Source organism: Phoca vitulina, unplaced genomic scaffold (assembly GCF_004348235.1).
Source record: "Phoca vitulina isolate PV1807 unplaced genomic scaffold, GSC_HSeal_1.0 scaffold26, whole genome shotgun sequence".
Lineage (NCBI taxonomy): Eukaryota > Metazoa > Chordata > Mammalia > Carnivora > Phocidae > Phoca > Phoca vitulina.
The window spans coordinates 4,151,821-4,171,678 of NW_022589729.1; the positions used below are offsets into that span (position 1 = coordinate 4,151,821).

The 19,858-nt window shown below is 42.2% G+C and overlaps 2 protein-coding genes across 6 annotated transcripts in view; one reads left to right on the forward strand and one right to left on the reverse strand.

The window, feature by feature from the left end:
* AIDA (axin interactor, dorsalization associated) overlaps window positions 1–13,087 on the forward strand; it is a 36,409-nt gene extending 23,322 nt beyond the window's left edge. The window contains exons 7-10 of the mRNA XM_032422478.1: window positions 5,897–6,019; window positions 7,869–7,991; window positions 11,032–11,149; window positions 11,271–13,087. Coding sequence (XP_032278369.1) covers window positions 5,897–6,019; window positions 7,869–7,991; window positions 11,032–11,149; window positions 11,271–11,367 — 461 coding nt within the window. The 3' untranslated portion in view covers window positions 11,368–13,087. The remainder of the gene's footprint in view (window positions 1–5,896; window positions 6,020–7,868; window positions 7,992–11,031; window positions 11,150–11,270) is intronic.
* Window positions 13,088–13,194: 107 nt separating this feature from the next.
* The window catches only part of MIA3 (MIA SH3 domain ER export factor 3), a 56,660-nt gene continuing 49,996 nt past the window's right edge, over window positions 13,195–19,858 (reverse strand). For 2 of the 5 annotated variants that reach the window (XM_032422469.1, XM_032422470.1), the window contains 5 exons: window positions 18,627–18,695; window positions 18,424–18,503; window positions 18,214–18,285; window positions 16,614–16,764; window positions 13,195–15,662 (listed from right to left, as the gene is read on the reverse strand). In XM_032422469.1, coding sequence (XP_032278360.1) covers window positions 15,352–15,662; window positions 16,614–16,764; window positions 18,214–18,285; window positions 18,424–18,503; window positions 18,627–18,695 — 683 coding nt within the window. In that variant the 3' untranslated portion in view covers window positions 13,195–15,351. Of the gene's footprint in view, window positions 15,663–16,613; window positions 16,765–18,213; window positions 18,286–18,423; window positions 18,507–18,626; window positions 18,696–19,858 lie in introns of all 5 variants that reach the window. The other 3 variants (XM_032422467.1, XM_032422468.1, XM_032422465.1) reach the window with 2 other exon arrangements.

A 19,858-nucleotide genomic window follows, 5' to 3' on the forward strand; every position in this document is an offset into this window, starting at 1 on the left:
CATAGCATCATGATATCTCATTTCAGAGATACAGAAAGGTTACTGAACCCTTATATTCGCTGAATTTCTTTTTCCTGAAAGTAGGAAAGAGCACATATAGTTTAATTAACTGTATTTAGTTTGTGATATGAGCATTATTAACTAATTTGTAGAGGCGCCTGGGTGGCTCAGTCGATTCAGTGTCTGACTTCAGCTCAGGTCGTGATCCCAGGGTCCTGGGATTGAGCTCCTCCTCTGGCTCCCTGCTCAGTGGGGAGTCTGCCTCTCCCTCTCCTCCCCCCCCCCCCCCCCAGCTCATTCTCTCTCTCAAATAAATAAAATCTTTTTAAAAAAATTTGTAGTTATACTTACTGAAATCATTGAAATAGGAAGATGACATTTGACATTTAATTGTAAAGCAGGAAAACATTTTTTTCTTATATCTTTTCTTTTTCCTGAAGAATCCTGAATCACTGAATTCAAGATTTCAGTGATGCCTAGGCAGTGTCTGCATTTTGGTGGCTAAAGGGTTCTAAGAATTGTGACTTTTTATTTGTCACCTTTGTTCTTATATAATTTATTGAGTTGTAGGTTTGTTGTGACTTTTTTAAAGTCATATTTACTGAAGTATCATTTACATGTATAAAATTAATGCTTTTTAAAAAGTGTGTAGTTTGTAAGTTTTGACAAATGCATACAGTTGTGTAAACACTACCACTATAAGGCTGATGAAGAATGGTATCGTATGTGATATGGTATGACTCAGAGTAGTTTTTTTCCCATTTAAAATTAAAAATGACTTTCATCCAACCTTTCTTGAAGAAAAAAAAGACAAAAAAGCATTTCTTAATAACTACTTTCTTCTTTTCAAAACTTTAAAAACTCATAAGGCAAACATAATTGTTAAATAATTTGCTTAAGTCAAATTGAGATTTAATTTGTCTAAAGGTAGGCTTGGGGGGCGCCTGGGTGCCTTAGTAAGTTAAGTGTTTGACTTCAGCTCAGGTCATGGTCTCAGGGTCCTGGGACCGAGCCCCACTTGGTGGGGAGTCTTCTTCCCCTCTCCCATTCTGCCCTTCCCCCCCCCCCACTCGTCTTCTCTGCCTCTGTCTCCCTGTCTCTCAAATAAATAAAATCTTTAAAAATAATAAAGGTAGGCTTGGTAGATTTCACTTAAATAAAGGATATAAATTTACAACCTGTTATTTATGTCCAGAAAATTTAGACAGCGTTGAATAGTAAAGCTACTAAAATCATAAACAAAGCAATATGAATTTAAAAATAGCCCAAGACACAATTTTTCAAGATTTTAAAAAACATTTTCTTATTGAATGACATGATCAAGCTCAAATATAGGCTTAGCCATTTCAAAATTATTATACGAGTATGTTGATTTATCTCTATATAGGCTTAAATATGTGTACACGTTTATTTTTGAAACTAAAAATAAAGAATGTAATTTATCTTTTAAAGTAGAAACAGTTTTAATATTCACTTGGGAAAAACATCTTTCATTAAAGGAGAATCTGCCATTGGCTTTGAAAGTTAGGTAAGCAACCCTCCCCCCCCTTTTTTTTTTAAGAGAAAGAGCACTTGCGGGTGGGGGGGAGTAGATCTTAAGCAGGCTCCGCGCATGCCGAAATCAGGAGTCAGATGTTTAACCAACTGAGCCACCCAGACGCCCCAGAGGTCCCCTTTTGACTGTCAAAAAAAAAAGCCATAAAGTGAAAAAGACACATAAGGAGCTGACATCCTTAATATATAAGAAATCTTTAAGCTGTGACAACAAAGGCCACAAGCACATTAGAAAACTGGGCAAAGGACATGGACAGTTTACTCACACAAATATGTACAAGTGGCCCTTAAACATGTGAAAAGATGTAACATAATAGACATACAAATTAAAACTGTTGCTGAGGCTGCAGGGAACATGTTCATTCATTGCTGGCAAGAGTACAAACGGTACATACAGTCCCTCTGGAGGGGAATTCATCAATATCTAACAATAACAAAATTAGACATTTTTTCTTAGGCCCAGCAATCCATCTCACTTCTAGGAATTTATTCTGAAGGTACATCTCCAATAAAATTTTTTAAAAAAAATCAAAAACTGGCATCTAGCCGCTTATTTATCGTGGTATTATTTGTAATAGTAAAATATTAGAAACAGCCTGAATGCCATACATAGATTGGCTGAGTAAACTATGATACACAGAATACTGCAGATCACAATTAGGAAAATCTCCATGAACTAATGAGTGATTTTTGGAATATATTGTTACAAGTACATCAAGGTGATTCACCTTAAGAAATTGAGAAAAATCTCAGTCTTCTCAGTAGATGCAGAAAATGTTTTAAATTAAATTCTAGGGGCACCTACATACATTCAGTTAAGCATCTGCCTTCGGCCCAGGTCATGATCTCAGGGTCCTGGGATCAAGCCCCATATCAGGCTCCCTGCTCAGCGTGAAGTCTCCCTCTGCCCTTCCCCACCACTCATGCTTGCTCGCTCGCTCTCATATAAATAAATAAAATTAAATTTTAAATAATTAAATTCTAAATCTGTTTTTGAGTTTAAAAAAATTCTAGCAGACTGGGTGGCTCAGGCAGCTAAGCGTCTGACTCTTGATTTCAGCTCTGGTCCTGATCTCAGGGTTGTGAGATGGAGCCCCAAGTCCGGCTCCGTGCTCAGTGGGGAATTTGCTGGAGATTCTCTCCCTCTGCCCCTCCCTCCCTCCTAAAATAATAAATAAATAAATTTTTAAAAAAATTTCTAGCAGACTGAGAACAGAACATGTCTGCAGGTGTTCTCTAAGGGACACTTAGAGCCAAAATCATACTTGTAAAAATTGAAGCTTTCCTTTTCAGATCAAGAACAAGGCAAGAGTAAGAGTGCCTACTATTACCTTTTTATTAACATTGTCTGGAAGTGCTAGCCAGTACACTAGGACAAGAAAAATAAAAGATAAACATTAGGAGAAGAAAATCCCCTCCCTTTATCTGCAGGTGTTATGAATATATATATAGTACATATAAAAGAATCAACAGATGAGTAATTAGGATTAATAAGAGTTTAGTACGCATGGTTCTTTGAAAGAATCAATTCTTAAGTACAGATTTTTTTTTAATCTATAAACAAGCAATAGTTGCTTAGAAAATAAATATTATAACATTTATTATAATATAGAATATCAAATACCTAGTAATAAATCCAACAAAAGAAGTGTAAGACCTTTGTGAAGAAAATAATAGAACTATCAAGAGAAATTAAGAAATCTTTAATAAATGGAAAGGTATATTTCAGTTCATGGATTGGACGAAGCAGTTTGTAAAGATGTGACTATTTCTTTTTTTTTTTTTTTTTTAAGATTTTATTTATTTGAGAGAGAGAGAATGAGAGACAGAGAGCATGAGAGGGGAGACAGTCAGAGGGTGAAGCAGACTCCCCGCTGAGCAGGGAACCCGATGCGGGACTCGATCCCGGGACTCCAGGATCATGACCTGAGCCGAAGGCAGTCGCTTAACCAACTGAGCCACCCAGGCGCCCCTGGATCAACATTTCTTTACACCTAAATTAGCTTAAAAAAGTCTGACTGCCCCAAGCATCATGGGGGGCGGGGGGCGGGGGGGGGGTGCAGTGGGAGCAGTGCTGGAAGGGGGCGTCTGCATGAACACTTTGAACACAGATTATCTTCATGTGGTACACAGGAGGGCGATGCCCCATGTGACTTGGTGATCCCTCTCTCTTGCAAATGTGTGCTCACATGCACTAGAATATGTGTACAAGAATGTTACAGCAGCATTGTTCAAACAGTTGCCAAAAACTTGGAGCAGCTCATAATGCCTGTCAACAGAAGAATGGATGCATAAACTGTGCTATATGTTGATAAAACCCGTGTACTATACACCAGTACTATATAGTCCTACAAATGAACAAATTATAGCTACTGGCAACAAGTCAGATAAATCTCAAGTTCAAAAGCAGGCAAAACATTATTAATACAGTGCTTTTTAGCAATTGTTTTGGAAGCCAGGATAGTGGAGAGGGATTAGGAAGAACTTTGGGTGGTGATAGAAGGGAACCCCTGGGGTAATGTTTATCTTTTGACCTAAGTGATGGTTACATGGATGCTTGTTTTCCAGTTTTCATTAGGCTGTGCACTTGTTTTATTTGCCTTTCTAAATATTTGTTAGATTTCACAATAAAATCTTTTACAAGAGACAGTGGCTGCAGTAAGAAAATGTGTTGAAATATGGCAAAATATCAAAGACGTATTTCATGTGAAAAAGTAATGTTATAATTTTACTTTCGAAATGGTATTGAATACTGCTTTGAGTGTTCCATTTTGGTTTTCTGACTTCTAACTTTTCATAAGCCAAAAGTTTTCTTTAACAAGTATCCCAGTTAAGACTCTTGAATTTTTTTTCTCTTTAAAGATTTTGTATTTATTTGAGAGAGACAGAGATAGTGAAAGAGAACACAAATGGGGAGGAGAGGGAGAAGCAGTCTCCCCACTGAGCAGGGAGCCCGACGTCAGACTCAGTCTCAGGACCCTGAGATCGTGACCTGAGCTGAAGGCAGATGCTTAACCAACTGAGCCACCCAGGCACCCCAAGACTCTTGAATTTCCCTAGTAATTTTCCTATCATAAAATTCATTCATTGTAAGTGTACAGTTCAGTGACTTTCGATCTTTACTGTTGTACATCTTACCAGTTTGATAGATCTAATTTGAGGACATTTCCACCACCCCCCAAAATCCCCTCAAGCCTGTTTGCAGCTAATCAAATGTTCTCTTTTGAAGGTACTAAGTTGATTCACATATTTCAAATACTTCATCATTAAAAGTAGGATAACACCCTGTTGGACAGAAACATGAAAAATGTCAATCAAAGTTCTTTATAAATGTTAGGTACTTTAGTTTGAGATACTATATGCATATTAGATTAAAATCAACTTTGGTTCACATCTGTTCTCGGTAGATGATATGAAATAAACTGTACAGTTGATTTCTTGATGTCATTTTTTTGGTGTGGCTCTGGGTGGTTTTTCAGTTTTAAAAAAATTTAGCTGATATGTATGAGAGGTTTCAAATATACAGGCGCTCTTGCATGTGCCATTCTCAACAGGATTAATTTCCGAGAGAAAAGATCAGAAAGAATAGAATGCAGAAAGGGGTGGGAAATTAGATTATAAAATTATTTAATTAAATACATAAATATTGAATTGTAAGTTATTTCTTCCATTAATAACCAAAAGATTTGTTGATTAGGACACCTGGATGGCTCAGTCGGTTGGGCGTCTGCCTTCCGCTCAGGTCATGATCCCAGGGTCCTGGAATTGAGGCCCATGTCAGGCTTCTTGCTCAGCAGGGAGCCTGCTTCTCCCTCTGCCTGCCACTCCCCCCTGCTTGTGCGCACGCTCTCTCTCTGACAAATAAAATCTTAAAAAGAAAAAAAAAAAAGATTTGTTGATTGATTCTGGTATTAAGCTTCTCAAACTTTGGGATAATATAAGAAAAGTTTAAAAAGCTCTTTGTCTTTTTCTACCACTTCATACAGAGATATGAAATATATCTTATGTAGTATGAGTAAATGTGAAATACATATATATGACATGAGTATATTAAGTATGCAGTAATTTGTAATTGGGCTTCCCGGAGTGAATTGAATCTTTAACAGATTTGACTGATTTACGCTTTAGTGTTGAATATGAATTAAGGAAGTACAGATGTATCTTGTGTCTTACTAAATATTTGTCCAAAAGAATCACATTGAGTGTTTGGAAGTTTTGGAAACTACAGCAATGTCTGGCGAGTTGCGAAGTCCGTTAAGTGCAAGGCTGTATCTTCTCTGTGCTGTTCCAGTATTTGCCCTGCAGTTGCTCCAGAGCTCACTTTTTGCCCTTCTCTCGTCAGGCACTCTACTACCCAGGCTGCCGTCAGAGCCAGGAATGACGTCACTCACCATCAGAATTGAGAAAATCGGCCTGAAGGATGCGGGGCAGTGCATCGATCCCTATATCACAGTTAGCGTAAAGGGTAAATAACTCTGTCTGCGTTTTCCCCTCTGGCGAACTGTGTAATGTTGATTCGCACTTGGAACACAGGCAGGTGTGGGGGTGGGTCCTTGCACCTGTGACAGTTCACTTGCATTCGTCCTACGGTGAGGGAAAACTCCTGGGCAGCCGTCATCGTTCCTTCACTGAGTATTTCTGAGAAAGTTTCTAAAAATACTTAATTATTTATAACTGACATGCGCATTTGCTTTTGAGGGTTTTTTGGTAAATTTCTGTATTCTTAAAATCCCATCCAGGGTGCTGACTAGACATACACACTGTCTTCCAACAGCATATACTTCCCGCCACCTTCTCAGGGTGTGTGGTTTTTTTTGCCAAGCCCCACGCTCTTCTGTTCCCCCACGCTTCCCCTTCAAGTGCTCTGCTTCCTGCCACGGTGTCTTAGACACAGGGGAGCCCTGCAGGGGTGCGTGAGCATCGGGCCTCCAGTGAACCGTCCTGAGACAGGAAGTAGGACACATCCATAAACATCCACACCCTGAGCCCAAGGCTGGGGGCATGAAAGAAGCATTGTGTTTCTTATTAAGCATGGTCGTCTTCAGGATTTGTTTGTTTTCTCCTGTCCAGTGTGGCATACCATTTATTCCTTGAAAACAGCTTTTTGAGTCTTTGGTTTAGGACGGAATCCGCACTCACGGAATTCTTTTGTTGGTGTCAAGCCTTTATATGGCACTTGATTTGTAAAGCACTCAGCAGTCTTTTAAAAATAATTATTGGGTGATTGAGGATGAGGTTGTCATACTATTATTCAGATATCCCTGCCCCATCAATTTTCACCTACAGTTAATCTGCACTTTGAGGCAAACCAAAGAAACAGTGACTGAAATTGAACTTTTACCAATCATAGAAATAAATTCAGACACAGAGAAGAATTTTCACGTGGAGACCACGTGATCCACAGCGCTAATGCTGAAATACTTGACCTCTGATGTTATTGGTTCCCAAGTCCACGGTCTACTGGAAAGTCTTGATACCCTACATTATGTGATAGGCCATTTAAAACTGCATATCTCACGTGGGACAGTACACTGTAAAAAGTGAAGGATGATGTGCTAGGCGCTCTGTTACCTTTGCACACACTGAACTGAATAATCAAATGTACCAAATTGTTTTAAGTTCTCTAAGATAGGAGTCTGTTAAGTAATACATAAACACTAGACATTAAATGAGTCCATGTTGAATTTGATTAAACTGGAAGATTCCTGGCTCCAGGAAATTAAAACCACACATCACACATAGTGTGTACCATCTGGTTGTTGTAAATCAGGTTACTTTATAGCAGATACAGTCAGAATTTAGGTAATATGTCTAAAGAATGACTCATTTAGAGAAAGGTTTCACTGGCAGCTTTCATGTCCACTGTATTGGCTCTGAGTGAAGTACAACAGGAGAATTCTGCTAATGTTTGACGAAAGGCCTTTCCATGCCCAGGCATTTGACTGAGGTAGGACATAGGGGTAGGGGCCCCCCTGTGTAATATCATTCATGTTCCAAATTTTTATTGCATACAACAGTATAGTGGCATAAGGAAGACAAAAGTTCTTTTCCCCTCTTAACAAGAAGGATCAAACTTTGTTGTCTTCAAACTTGCTTTAGCATCCAGACGGCCTCCTGCCGTCTCTGTCCTCAGCTCCCCACACACACCTCCGGAAACCAGCAGCTCCCTGCATACCTGCTCCCACGGGGGGGAGTGTCTGGTGTCTGAGACTCTCCTCTCAGCTTCTGCCAGGCCTCCTTAGGAAACCTAACCCTCTGTGGTTCGTTTGTAGTTTCTGAGTCTATGTGTTTGAAACGCTTTTTTTTCTCTCTAGATCTGAATGGCATAGATTTAACTCCTGTGCAAGATACTCCTGTGGCTTCAAGAAAAGAAGATACATATGTTCATTTTAATGTGGACATTGAACTCCAGAAGCATGTTGAAAAATTAACCAAAGGTTGGTCTGTGGTGGTAAACATTGGCTTCTTGTGGCTGGAGTTCTCGTCTGTGTTTGTGTGCCTGCAGCCCAGCGCGGTGGGCAGAAGCACGCACCACACGGTGTTCAGTGACTTGAATGAAATAGCGATTTTTTAAATGTGGGAATTAGGACTTGTATGATATAGTTGTGTAATAACAGTTCTGTAATAAAATGTTCTTTGATTATAAAATTTCATCATCTTGGACGACAAAACAGAATGAAGTCTTCCTCTTACTGAAGAGTGGAGGGGGCAGAGGCTCCCCAAGGCTCCCTGATGGTTAAGTCTCTAATAGTTGAAAGAACAAGTTGTTTTTCCAGCTGATTTTATTGGGCAGAAAGATACCATAACTCGTACTTAGTTGGCAGGAGGTTGGGAAAGGACAAAAACACATTTTTAAAAAGGTGAAGTTACATTTCCAAGTTAGCCGATTCCTGGTACTAAATGCTTTTCCAGGTGTTCCGAGGGAGTGTCGGCGCTCCAGAACAAGACTTGGGGATCCCTCTATCACCTGAGGTTCAGTTGCAGTTTTTGGCATTTTCACTCTTTGCAAGAAGCTTGTACCTTTCGAACAATTGCCATATTCCCTGAAATATTTGACCTCTTACTTCGATCTGGTGCTGCTGTCGCCTCGGCCCCCCACTGGAAGACTCGCCTCGCGGGGCTTCCGTTGGGGCGGTGGCCGCGGGCGGGAGCCACAGTAGCGCCTGGAAGCACGTTAGATGCTGGTGCTCGGGGCCCCCGCCTCCCGGCAGACCTCCTGACTCAGAAACACGCTGGCCGGGCTCAGCAGTCTCTCGGGGGGCTTGCACGTGGTTCTCATACACACCAAAGCTTGAGAATCGCTATTAGAATACAGAGACAACGGCCTTAAGAAATAATGTTAAAGAACTTTCAATATGAAGTGTTAGGCCGTCTGCATAAAAATATGAACAAAACTTTTTTTTTTTTTTTAAGTCCACGGCTTTGGGAAAGGTTTCTGATACGGGCTGACTTCTCTGTTGTAGTGCACTGTGTTCTGGAGGATTCGCGAGATGCTGAAAGTAGAACTAGATTGAGCATCTGTTCATTTTCTCGAGCTTTGACTTTACTCTGTGCGGTATTACTATAGTCTGAACGGATACACGCTGACGAAGACGCTGTCTTCGTATTTACAGGAATTTCCGTTCATCTCCGTACACTAGCCTCCTCGTATGTCCCATTCTTTCTTACAAATACCACGAAGGACAAAGCTGCGCACACCGTACCCAGGATGCAGGAGATAGATTACCTACTGATGATGCAGATGAATGATGAAACAATTTTTAAGTTCCTTAAAATGATGGTATTATACTTGAACTTTAGTATTGTTTGCAAATGTGACTTTATTTCACATTTATTCAGACCTGAGACACAGTCATGATGACAAGGAGATGGGCTTCACAGCTGCAGAGACGAAGAAATGTGTTCGGCTACCGTAGAAATCTGTGAGGGTTTTTAATAACAAATTGCTTCTGTTGTTTCTGTGGGAGGGAGAAGAGAAGCTACCCTTTGGCAGATACGGAGGGTCATAACTTGGGGACTAATAATTGTAACCCTTGTGTGGGGGCAGGGAGTAGACGGTCAGTTGTGCCCGTCTGTCCCTCACCCACGTCCCACTCTCTTGAGCAATTGCTGTTTCTTTCCTCCTGTGACAGGAGGTGCTCCATTTGGATCCAGGCGCCAGGATGGCACACACACTTCTGAACATTGTTTTTTTTGTTTTGTTTTGTTTTTAAGATTTTATTTGTTTATTTGACAGAGACACAGCAAGAGAGGGACCATAAGCAGGGGGAGTGGGAGAGGGAGAAGCAGGCTCCCAGCTGAGCCAGGAGCCCGATGCGAGGCTCGATCCTGGACCCTGGGATCATGACCTGAGCCGAAGGCAGACGCTCAACGACTGAGCCAGCCAGGCGCCCAGTTATGAACATTGTTAAAGCTCTTGTCACTTGTGAGTCTCGTCCTCGGTTTAAAAAGTATTGGATGTGTGTTGTCCTTAAAAGCCAAGCAAGATCCAGCCCCACTTGGGTTCAGGCAGAACTAATAAGTAGCCAGTTAAGAGGGAGACCCCAACTTCCTTCCAACTAGTTTCCGTGCCGCCTTTAGAAATTAATGGTTCTTGGGGCACCTGGGTGGCTCAGTCGATTGTGTCTGACTCTTGATTTCAGCTCAGGTCATGATCTCAGGGTCGTGAGATCGAGCCCCGCGTTGGGCTCCGTGCTCAGCTCGAAATCTGCTTGAGATTCTCTCTCTCCCTCTGCCCCTCCCACTACTCGCATGCATGTGTGCGCTCCCTCTCTCAAATAATTCTGTTGTAAGCTTCTTTCTGTGGGGAGAGCTTATCTTTTGGGCTTTGGGGAGATAAAAACATCTGAATTTTTCATTGCCGCTTGCTCTTTGGGGGAGGGGTGGACTAGGAATAGGCTTGCTCTTCTTTAGACTTTTGTCTTCCAAAACCTGTGTAATTCCAGGAGAAACAAAACAGTGCTTTGAATACTATAAAAGGTCTTAGAAAACAGGTAATAGTTAAAAACTGAACCAGCACATGATTTATATTGTTTAAGCTCCAAAACACCCAAAACAGTTGAATTTTTGAGCTTTTGTTTCAGGGGGGAAGAGCAGAGCTGTGAGCCTGGATGTTCTGACGAACTCTTACAGGCCTCGGCCACTTGCTGAGTGTCTGTGGACCATGTTCATGCTTCACGAGCATCCTCTGTGTTCATTGTGTGGCATTTAAGGCGTTCTCCCCGTGTGTGAACTACGTACGTTCTCAGGTCAGCCCAGCTCAGGAAGTTCTGCTGTGCCGTGTAGGAGTGGAGGGTATGGAGAAATGTCACTGCGCTCAGATGCAGAGTTGAGGTGGCAGCTGCAGTGCCGTCATCAGAGAGACCTTGTCAGGTTACGCCGGCTGCCACGTGCTCTGTGCTTCCGGTGATGGAGGAGACGATGGGCACGATGAAAATCCGCCGTCTGTGGCTGATGTGGTTTGTTTTCATTCCGTAGGTGCAGCTATCTTCTTCGAATTCAAACACTACAAGCCTAAAAAAAGGTTCACCAGCACCAAGTGCTTTGCTTTCATGGAGATGGATGAAATTAAAGCCGGGCCGATTGTAATAGAACTGTAAGTGATGCGCGCACACGCTTCGAACCGTGTAATGCTGCCTGGTGCTCCGTAGTGTGTGAGTGTAGAACAGCTCGGTTATCCAAGTTGTTAAACCGTGACTTTTCTACTGTGGTTACAGATACAAGAAACCCACTGACTTTAAAAGAAAGAAATTGCAGTTATTGACCAAGAAACCACTTTATCTTCATCTACATCAGACTTTGCACAAGGAATGATCCTGACATGAGTCACCTGGAACGTCTGTGAATTCTCCCACCCAGTAGCAACCCTCCGGCTCCGTGTAGCGCATCCCCCTCCGCCAGGCAGGAGGCAGGCCTCGCGGGCGCCGGCAGGCCAGAGCGAGCCCGCGGATTCACAGCCCAGCACGCCACTGACCTAGACGACTCCTTTGGATACGGGCTTATTGTAGTTTTGAAACATGTTTTTACTTTTATAGTATTTGTGCAATTCATAGTCTCTTTTCTAACTTACCACTATTCCTGCCCTGCTTCCTGGAACAACACTGCTGTGGGTAGGATGTGCTCGTCTTCAAAATTAATACAGCAATAAGAATGTGCTAGAGTTTACACATCCGTTCACTTTTGCTCCAATATGCTTTTTTGGTTTTTTGAGTTAATGCCAAACTCTGGGTTGATGGGGGTAGGAGAGTATGAAACTGTTCTGAGAGGAGGAATTGGACCGCTTATGCTGCCCAGGGAGGTCAGTCTGGAAAATTATAGGCTGCTCTTCCGAGGTGGCCTAAATTCACCCTGATCTCATAGTTTTCCTGTTTAGAAATCGTGTGCCTTGGCCAGATCAGTATCCCAGATGGGAGGGTTCCCAGGTTGTAGCTGTGGTTTTTCCAGATGACCAGATTGTTTTTCTGAAAGAGCACATTTGTAGTCCGTTCATTAGCTGCTCTTCTACATCACATTGTTTTTCTTTCTGAGAGTGATTCTAGGGTTAATGATGGAACCATGTCAGAATAATTACAGATTTCTAGATGGCTTTGTAACGTCTTCTAAATCATGTCATCTAATCTGAGTCAGATGCTAATGAGATACTGCAGGAGTAACTGCTGTTTTTCTGACAACTGATTGTGAAACCTTAAAGCCTGCATACCTCTTCTTAGAGTGGTGAGTATGCAAAATCTGGAGCTACTCTAGTTGTTTTTATATAGGTAGATAGGATTGCCATTTATTTCCTATGTAGATATATTGACTTTCATCTATATGGAAATATGCAGGTCATTAGCTTATTATAATTTGACTATTTACATTACTTTTGACTTAATGGGGCATAAATAAAACTTTCAGAGGACACACGAGGTGGGTATTCGATACACAGGACATTAACATTGGGGGCGGGCTCTCTGTGAGTTAGATGCAGACCCACACGTTTAACGTTCACTATGTTGGATGACCAATGCTAGCACGAGGGGGACGCAGCGCCAGTACTTGGCCTGTTTTTAAACTGGTGTAATAACCCTAGTCCTAGCGTTCAATGTGTGCTATTTAAAATAAGTAGCCACAGTGAAGTGTTCTAGCCCTTGCACTTCGAGAAAGCTGGTCTTTACTTCTGGTTGTCGGTTCTGTTTAAGATGGATGTTAAAAACTTGGAGCCTGAAAGAATTCTCAACCAAATTTAAGTCTTGTCTCCTGTCTTAATTAGATTAATTCCAAAAATGATTCAGTCCACAATAGCTCAAGGGGATGAAGAATTTGCCTTAATAAATTACCTTGTTGTTCACTCAACCCTTAGACTGAGTTGTCAGCCCCCGACTGTCAGCTCCTCAAGGGGCAAGAACCACATTTTCTCCAAGTCCTGTAAATGTTCTAAGGTGCTTGGCAGCGCTCTGTACCCTGTGGAGTACTCAGTACCTTCTGTTTGATGTTGCTGACGAGACCTAAAAAATAATCCCTTAAAGTACCTACTATTAAAATGTAGCGAAACTGATCCGTTGGTCTTTCTCTTTTCTCATAGACCATAAGACATGTATGTCAGTGATAATCTATATGAAGAAGCACCTGCTGTCGTTCACATAAGTATGGTTTGTATGAACTAGTGCTTTCAGCAGTATTAAAGCAGCGTGAGTGGAGTGCTGTGTGAATAGCGTAGCTTTAATTCAGACCTGAATGGGGTGACAGGTGATCATCTGGAAGCAGTAGACACAGAATACTGTACTTCCCACAAATTATTTTTTACTTTCCAATGAAAAAAAAGCAGAACCGTAGTAGAAATGTCTCCAGGCTGAAACGCTGCTGCTTCATAAATGAGAATTTTAGCATCGAAGCCCAGACACGCGATGAGCTGCAGACGCCCAGTGAAGCAGCTGGGACGGAGCCACGCGGCTCTGCGGCGGCCCCAGGGCCACGGGAGGCGGCTCAGGTGAGCAGGAGACTCCCTGGGACTCCCGGGAACAGGAGACACAGGACAAACACCAAAAATACTTAGAGGTAAAAAAGACCAGCTCTGGTTTTATAATAGATCTAATTTACCTTTCCAACTTGATTATCTTTGCTAGCAGGTTATCATGTATTTCATTACTACATAAAATTAGCAATTATCTTAACCTCATCATTATTTTGTGTCCTGAAGAGACTGACCTTTCTCAAGAGTTGTATTTGTGGATTCAGTCTTATGGTTAAAAATAACCTCTGCTATTAACTGTGGAGGTGCTCCTCTTCAGTCTCCTCTATTCTTGGTATTAAATGGGAAGACATATATGAATTCTCTTCCTGAAGAACAATGTATATGTTCCTTATGAATTTTAAAGAGTTGTCATCTTTCAGTGGTCCTTATCTTTCCAAAGTGGTATCTTCTGGTAGTTTAGTGTAAAAAAAAAAAATCTGTTTCACAGTGAAGCTTTTGCTTCTTTTTATTTTACAGGGTATTAGTACATTAAGTATTATATAACGGTGACAGATCATGGTCTAGGTTTCAATAGTATCAGGACATAGAACTTTGGAGAAGGGGATAGTCTAAGCAGTGAATACTACCAGCCTTTTATAATTTGGATTTAATAATTTAAAAAACATGATCTAATAATAGGTATAGGAATACTTTAAATATGATGTAATCCCAGATTCTCAGATTTACTGATTTTTAAATAAAAGTGCCAACATTCAAATACTAATTTTGTAGTAGTAATCAACAAAAAGAACTGCGGGCAGCCTAAAGCCATACAGAGTCCTAAATCATTCTTTCTCATAGTATTGCTCTTCTGAGCTTTTTTGCCATTTTCTTTGAAAACCAGAGGCAACATATGGGAGAAACAGACTGTACTTTTTAAAAAAGAAATTTCCTTACTTTTTATGGTCACAACATATCATTTTCAGTTTTCTGTTATGCACCCTTAATGCAAGGATGGTAAAAGCAACAGAACATCAGGTCAAACAACTCTTGCTGCTACTCTAAGCTCATACTCAGGAGACCATCATCAAGTAAGCAACAAAAGTCACTGGAAAGCACATGAACGCTGCAGATGGGCCCCTGACTTCTCTGAAGGACAAGGAAGACATACGGTTGTTGTGGTGTTTCCAGGGGACTTTGGGTTGAACCTCCCGAGCACTGAGCAGCAGGGAGCGTGCTGCCAAGTCAATGCGGGCAGTTCTGTGAGCCCGAGTTTACATGGTTCCAGAATGGTACAAGTCTCATGAGAAAACAATCCAATGAAGCAACAGACACTTGGGAAATACTAATAACCAAATTTTTATGAACTATTACTACAAAGAATTTTGGCAAGAAGGGAGAGAAAGTTTAGTGATCTTTTAGTAAACATTTTTAGCGTAACAGTCTTTGCGACCAGTATTTTAAAAAACCAAGCTAATAAACACCATCGCTGTGTTCAACTGGTGTACACTAAAAATAGGATAATAAATGGAAATACGTGTTCTTCTAGCATTTCCACAGGAAATGCTCATATTTCTCATGACATTCTAAATCATTTAGCAGTTACATACGCTACATTAACTAAAACACAGGTATTCTTTATTGCACATTTCAAAGTTGTAAAGAGGCTCTAGCTTATGAGGTTTTTATTTAGGGGGGGAAATGATATTTTTCAATTGTTTGGCTCAAAAATGCACACTGCCAGGGCAGCTTAGTTCTAAAAACAAACCTTTTAAAATAAACTTTTGGATTCTGAAGCCAATGAAATCCTTTAACTCTAACGAATAGTACACAGTCCACTTTCTCAGACTAAATGTCAGAGGTCAGAGTTACGGGCTCTGTTTTAAAGCCTGTGAACAGTCCTGGCTACTGCTCTGAGAGGCAGGTGGGGGCTCGTCTCTAGAGCCAGAAGGCAGTAAGTCTCTTGCAGCAGGTGGAGGTGGATAATCCTGGGGGCCATGGGTGGGAGGTGGTAGTCGAGTACCAGGAATAAAATACTCTCTTGGGCCAAGAGAGCCTAAAGGTCTAAAAGGTGTGTGTCCCGGTAAAAATTCTCGAGGATCAAGAGGCAGGTCCCGTTTTCCAGGTGGAATGCCTGGTGCATATTCTCTTAAGCCTAGTGGCGGACGTAAAGCAGGACCTGGAAAAATAAAAAGTCCTGTAAATACATACGAACACATGTAAACGTGGAGGACTTTGGGTATGTCAGTCTTTATAATTTCTCACAACTTCAGAGATCAGATGGTGGCATCCCCGACTTCAGAGACGAGGCAAACCGAGGTAAGCTGTGTGCCGATGGCCACCCGGGAAGCCACACAACACAGGCAGGATTTAAACATGGCTCTAGCTGGCTTGTTTTTTTTCTAGGACACAGTTCTGCCATCTTTCTCTCACAAGGGCTTGGTTTAGTACTTGAAAGTGCCCTAGGTCGTAGCAAGACGACAGATTACGAAATAAGGGCTTTATGCAACAAAGACATTTTGATAAAGGGAAATTCCAGTGTTTACTGCTGTGTCGATGATTCGTGCAGTAGCTCCGCATGGACCTAAACTTGCCATCCAAGTCCAGGCGCTTGCCCTATTGGGGACGGCCTTCTAGCTCCCCCTAATTAAATTCTGCAACACTTATTAGGCATTAAACTCAACCTTCTCTAGGGCTAACACTTCTCATTTATTGCCAAGGCAGGAAGTCAAAGTTGAATTGTTCCCTCTTTTATACTCTCTGATCCATTGCTTATACTTTCATCGTGATTACAAGCTTTATGTCTCAAAATCTATGTATCTATGTTCTAGAGGACTTGGTAACCTCTTGAGTTGGGAGCATTAGTTCTAGCCATGTGCAGAAGTAATATTTCTGGCTTTCTATTAGTATCTCTCATCTACAAGAGATCTACTGCCCATCTCAGTACAGGGGGATTATGCAGCAGCACCCCGTGTGTCCTAAAAACTTGAGGAAAAGTTGAGATGCACTTGCTTGTCTTGCACTTTCATTACATAGGCCTGTAAAAGCCACTATTAAAATTTCAACAAGGCACAGAGAGAAAAGAGGAATTACACTCTACAAGTCAATTACGACTACTCAATCATCATACCGAACGGTGGAGGAAGTGGCCGAGGCCCAAAAGGCCCGCAGAGCTGGGGAGGTGGTCCGTATCGAATGGGCGGTGGCAGAGGGCCTCCCACGGGGGAGCTCATGAGGGGCACCCCTGGAAAAGGAGGGGGCCCTTTTGCAGCCACAGTCACCTGCAGAGCAGAAGCAATGACAGTTTTGAGAGACTCTGGTATGACACACAAAAGCACCAACACCAGTAAAAGCTGAAACCCAACGAAGCAGATGTCAGGCACCTGTCCACAGAACAGAAGCAGCGCAACCAAACTTGCCCCCTCCCACCTGGTCCCGCCAGCAGCTTAGGCAGGTTAAAGGGATGGCACCGAAGCGAGAAGGTTCCCCAGAGTTGCGTTACTGCTGGAATATGCAAGGGGGAGAGAAAGCAAGAGGATGGCTGAAGGACGCTAACAGAGGGGACCTCCCACAAACACCGTGATCTGTTCCTAGGGCGACCCCTTCACCCCCCCATGTCCTTCCCACTGAGCATGGACAGAACAAAAGGGCAAAGAAAAATCCACTCTCCACACATGTCGCAAGAGCCACTATTCAGAGTGCCTTCGATTTCCTTTCACGTATTCTCTCTCATCCTCAGATCTTTCAATCTCCAAGCAGGAACATCCTGTTTTACCTAAGGGCACAGAGTATCAGATAATCTGCTGGTAAGAAGCCGCATTGCAGCTCAGATCAGGTCTGCCTCCGAGCCTGTCCTTGCGCCCCTGCCCCCGTCTCCAACACAGGAGCCTCTGCTCTCGGAAGTCCACTCCAGAGGGGCCTCAGGCCAAGCTACCCTTGGATAAAAAGACCTCAAGAGATGCGTGTTCCTAGAGTCCTGTGCTGAAACTTGGAAGCATTTTCCAAAAGAAGCAATGTTATATATACAGGGAGACAGGCATGGCTCCAATATTTACCTTCAGGCACCAGTGATGCTGTGCTTTATATTACGAGACACTGACCTTTCCCATGGGAAACGGGGTTGGAAATTCGAAATAATCAGAACACACATACTTTGATTTCAGCACAGAGCAGCACTGGGAGCCATGCTCAGAGGCCCGGTGCAGCTCTTGGAGAGAATACGCTTACGTGCACGGCCCCGAAAGCTACTGCTGGCAACGGGCACAACGGGAATGACTGACTTCACCTCCAGCAAGCGTTCTTCCATTACCAATCTGCAAGTTCCGGTTATTCCAACTAGGGTCTGCCTAGTATACAACTGGAGGTAATTCTTCAACAGCAACACTTGCAGACATAAACGGGGAGCGATGCTATGTATAATCAATGTACTCTGCCTCAGAACACTCAACGCTGAAGCACACACAGTATAAAGTTGCAGGGATGACCTTCCGCACTCTTTAGTCACAACAGATGTTCCCACCAGGTTAACGGCCTGACCCAAACAGGAAAAAGAAAAAAACCCAACCAGTCAGATTTCAGCAACCCAGCAACACTTCCAAGTCAAAGACAACAGTAAGATCAATACTGCCGTGCAATTCAAAGCAAAGCAGGTGAGTGTCATGCTCTTCATATCCTTTCCAGAAATACACCAAGTAACAGCTCAGCTCAGTCCTCAACCTCCAAGTACTTACTACTACTGAGTGCTCAGCCACAGATGTACTGCTGGGAACTGAAGGGCCTTCAGGGTCTTGGGGAACAGTTTGCTTTTTAAAAAAATGAGACAGTACAGCTATAACAGACACACAAACAGGAGATGGATGACGCAAAGAGAGGGTGTTGCAGCAGAAGTTTAAGGTTTCCTGAAATACCTAATTACAATTCAGAGCTACGGCAGACTTTACCTTGCCTTCATCCATCACCTTAGTGGGGGAAGAGCTTCTCGAGCTGCTGTTCATCACGGGAGCTGCACCAGATCCCGGATCTGCTGGAGGTCAGAGAACGGATTCAGACTTATCCTGACTTATATACTCTTTGAGGAAGAATAAGAGATCCTCTGCCCACTTCTTCCATGATTTTAGACTCTGAACACACTCAGATCCCTTACCAGAGGCAGAGGGTTTCCCAGATGCCTCAGATGACCATCGAGGACGAGGGAGAGGTCCGTCCACTGACCCTTGAGAAAGAAAGAACAGAGCCTTGGTATGGATTTTCAGAAGAAACAAACCAACTGTGGACAGGTCAGGGTTCAACTCTACCTAGAAAGCAACATTAAAAACGGGTCTCCTAACACATGAGGGGAAATCCCAACTTAAGCGCAGAGTTAAAGAATTAAAACAAGAGGGGCGCCTGGGTGGCTCAGTCGTTAAGCATCTGCCTTCGGCTCAGGTCATGGTCCCGGGGTCCTGGGATCGAGCCTCCACATGGGGCTCCCTGCTCGGCGGGAAGCCTGCTTCTCCCTCTCCCCCTGCTTGTGTTCCCTCCCTCACTGTATCTCTGTCAAAAGAAATAAAATCTTTAAAAAAAAAAAATTAAAACAAGAACTGCTGGATTGAAAGAGCAGCAATAAAACCTGCACGTTAATAGCACCAGCTGCTGCTTCGAGTCACAGGCCTGGTACAGCTGTACAGGGTGATGTTTTCAGTCTGTGTGATCTGACGTCGTGTCTTACCGAGTGTAACAGACGTGTCTTTGATTAGAAACAGACTCACAGCACTGTGTATTAATGAGAAACGGATGTGTGCTGCATTAATTATAGTCTTGAAGCTACTTTTATAACATCCAAGAGAGGAACTCCATAGAAATGTAAAGATAAAGACTTATACTTCACAGTAAAAAAGTAAAAAGCAAACAGTAACAATTATATATTCTTACTTACAAATACATTTTATGTATTTATTTTGTAATACTTATATATGTTAGATTAGTGTTAATAATAAATGCTTTCTATTCTAATGCAGATCTTGTGGCAGGCTACACACCAAGACAAATTAAGACTTTTTCTTCCCTGTATTGGACAGACCCAAATTCTAAAACGCTGCTTGCATTAGAATTCTCAAGACAAACCGTTAAGAGACTCTTAATGATAGGAAACAAACTGAGGGTGGCTGGAGGGGAGGGGGTTGGAGAATGGGGTAAGTGGGTGATGGGCATTAAGGAAGGCACATGATGGAATGAGCACTGGGTGTTATATAAGACTGATAAATCACTGAACTCTACCTCTGAAACCAATAACACATTATATGTTAATTAATTGAATTTAAATTTAAAACAACAACAACAAAAAAGAATTCTCAAAGGGGAGGGGAACTTCTAGAAACAGTTTACTACAAAGTAAAA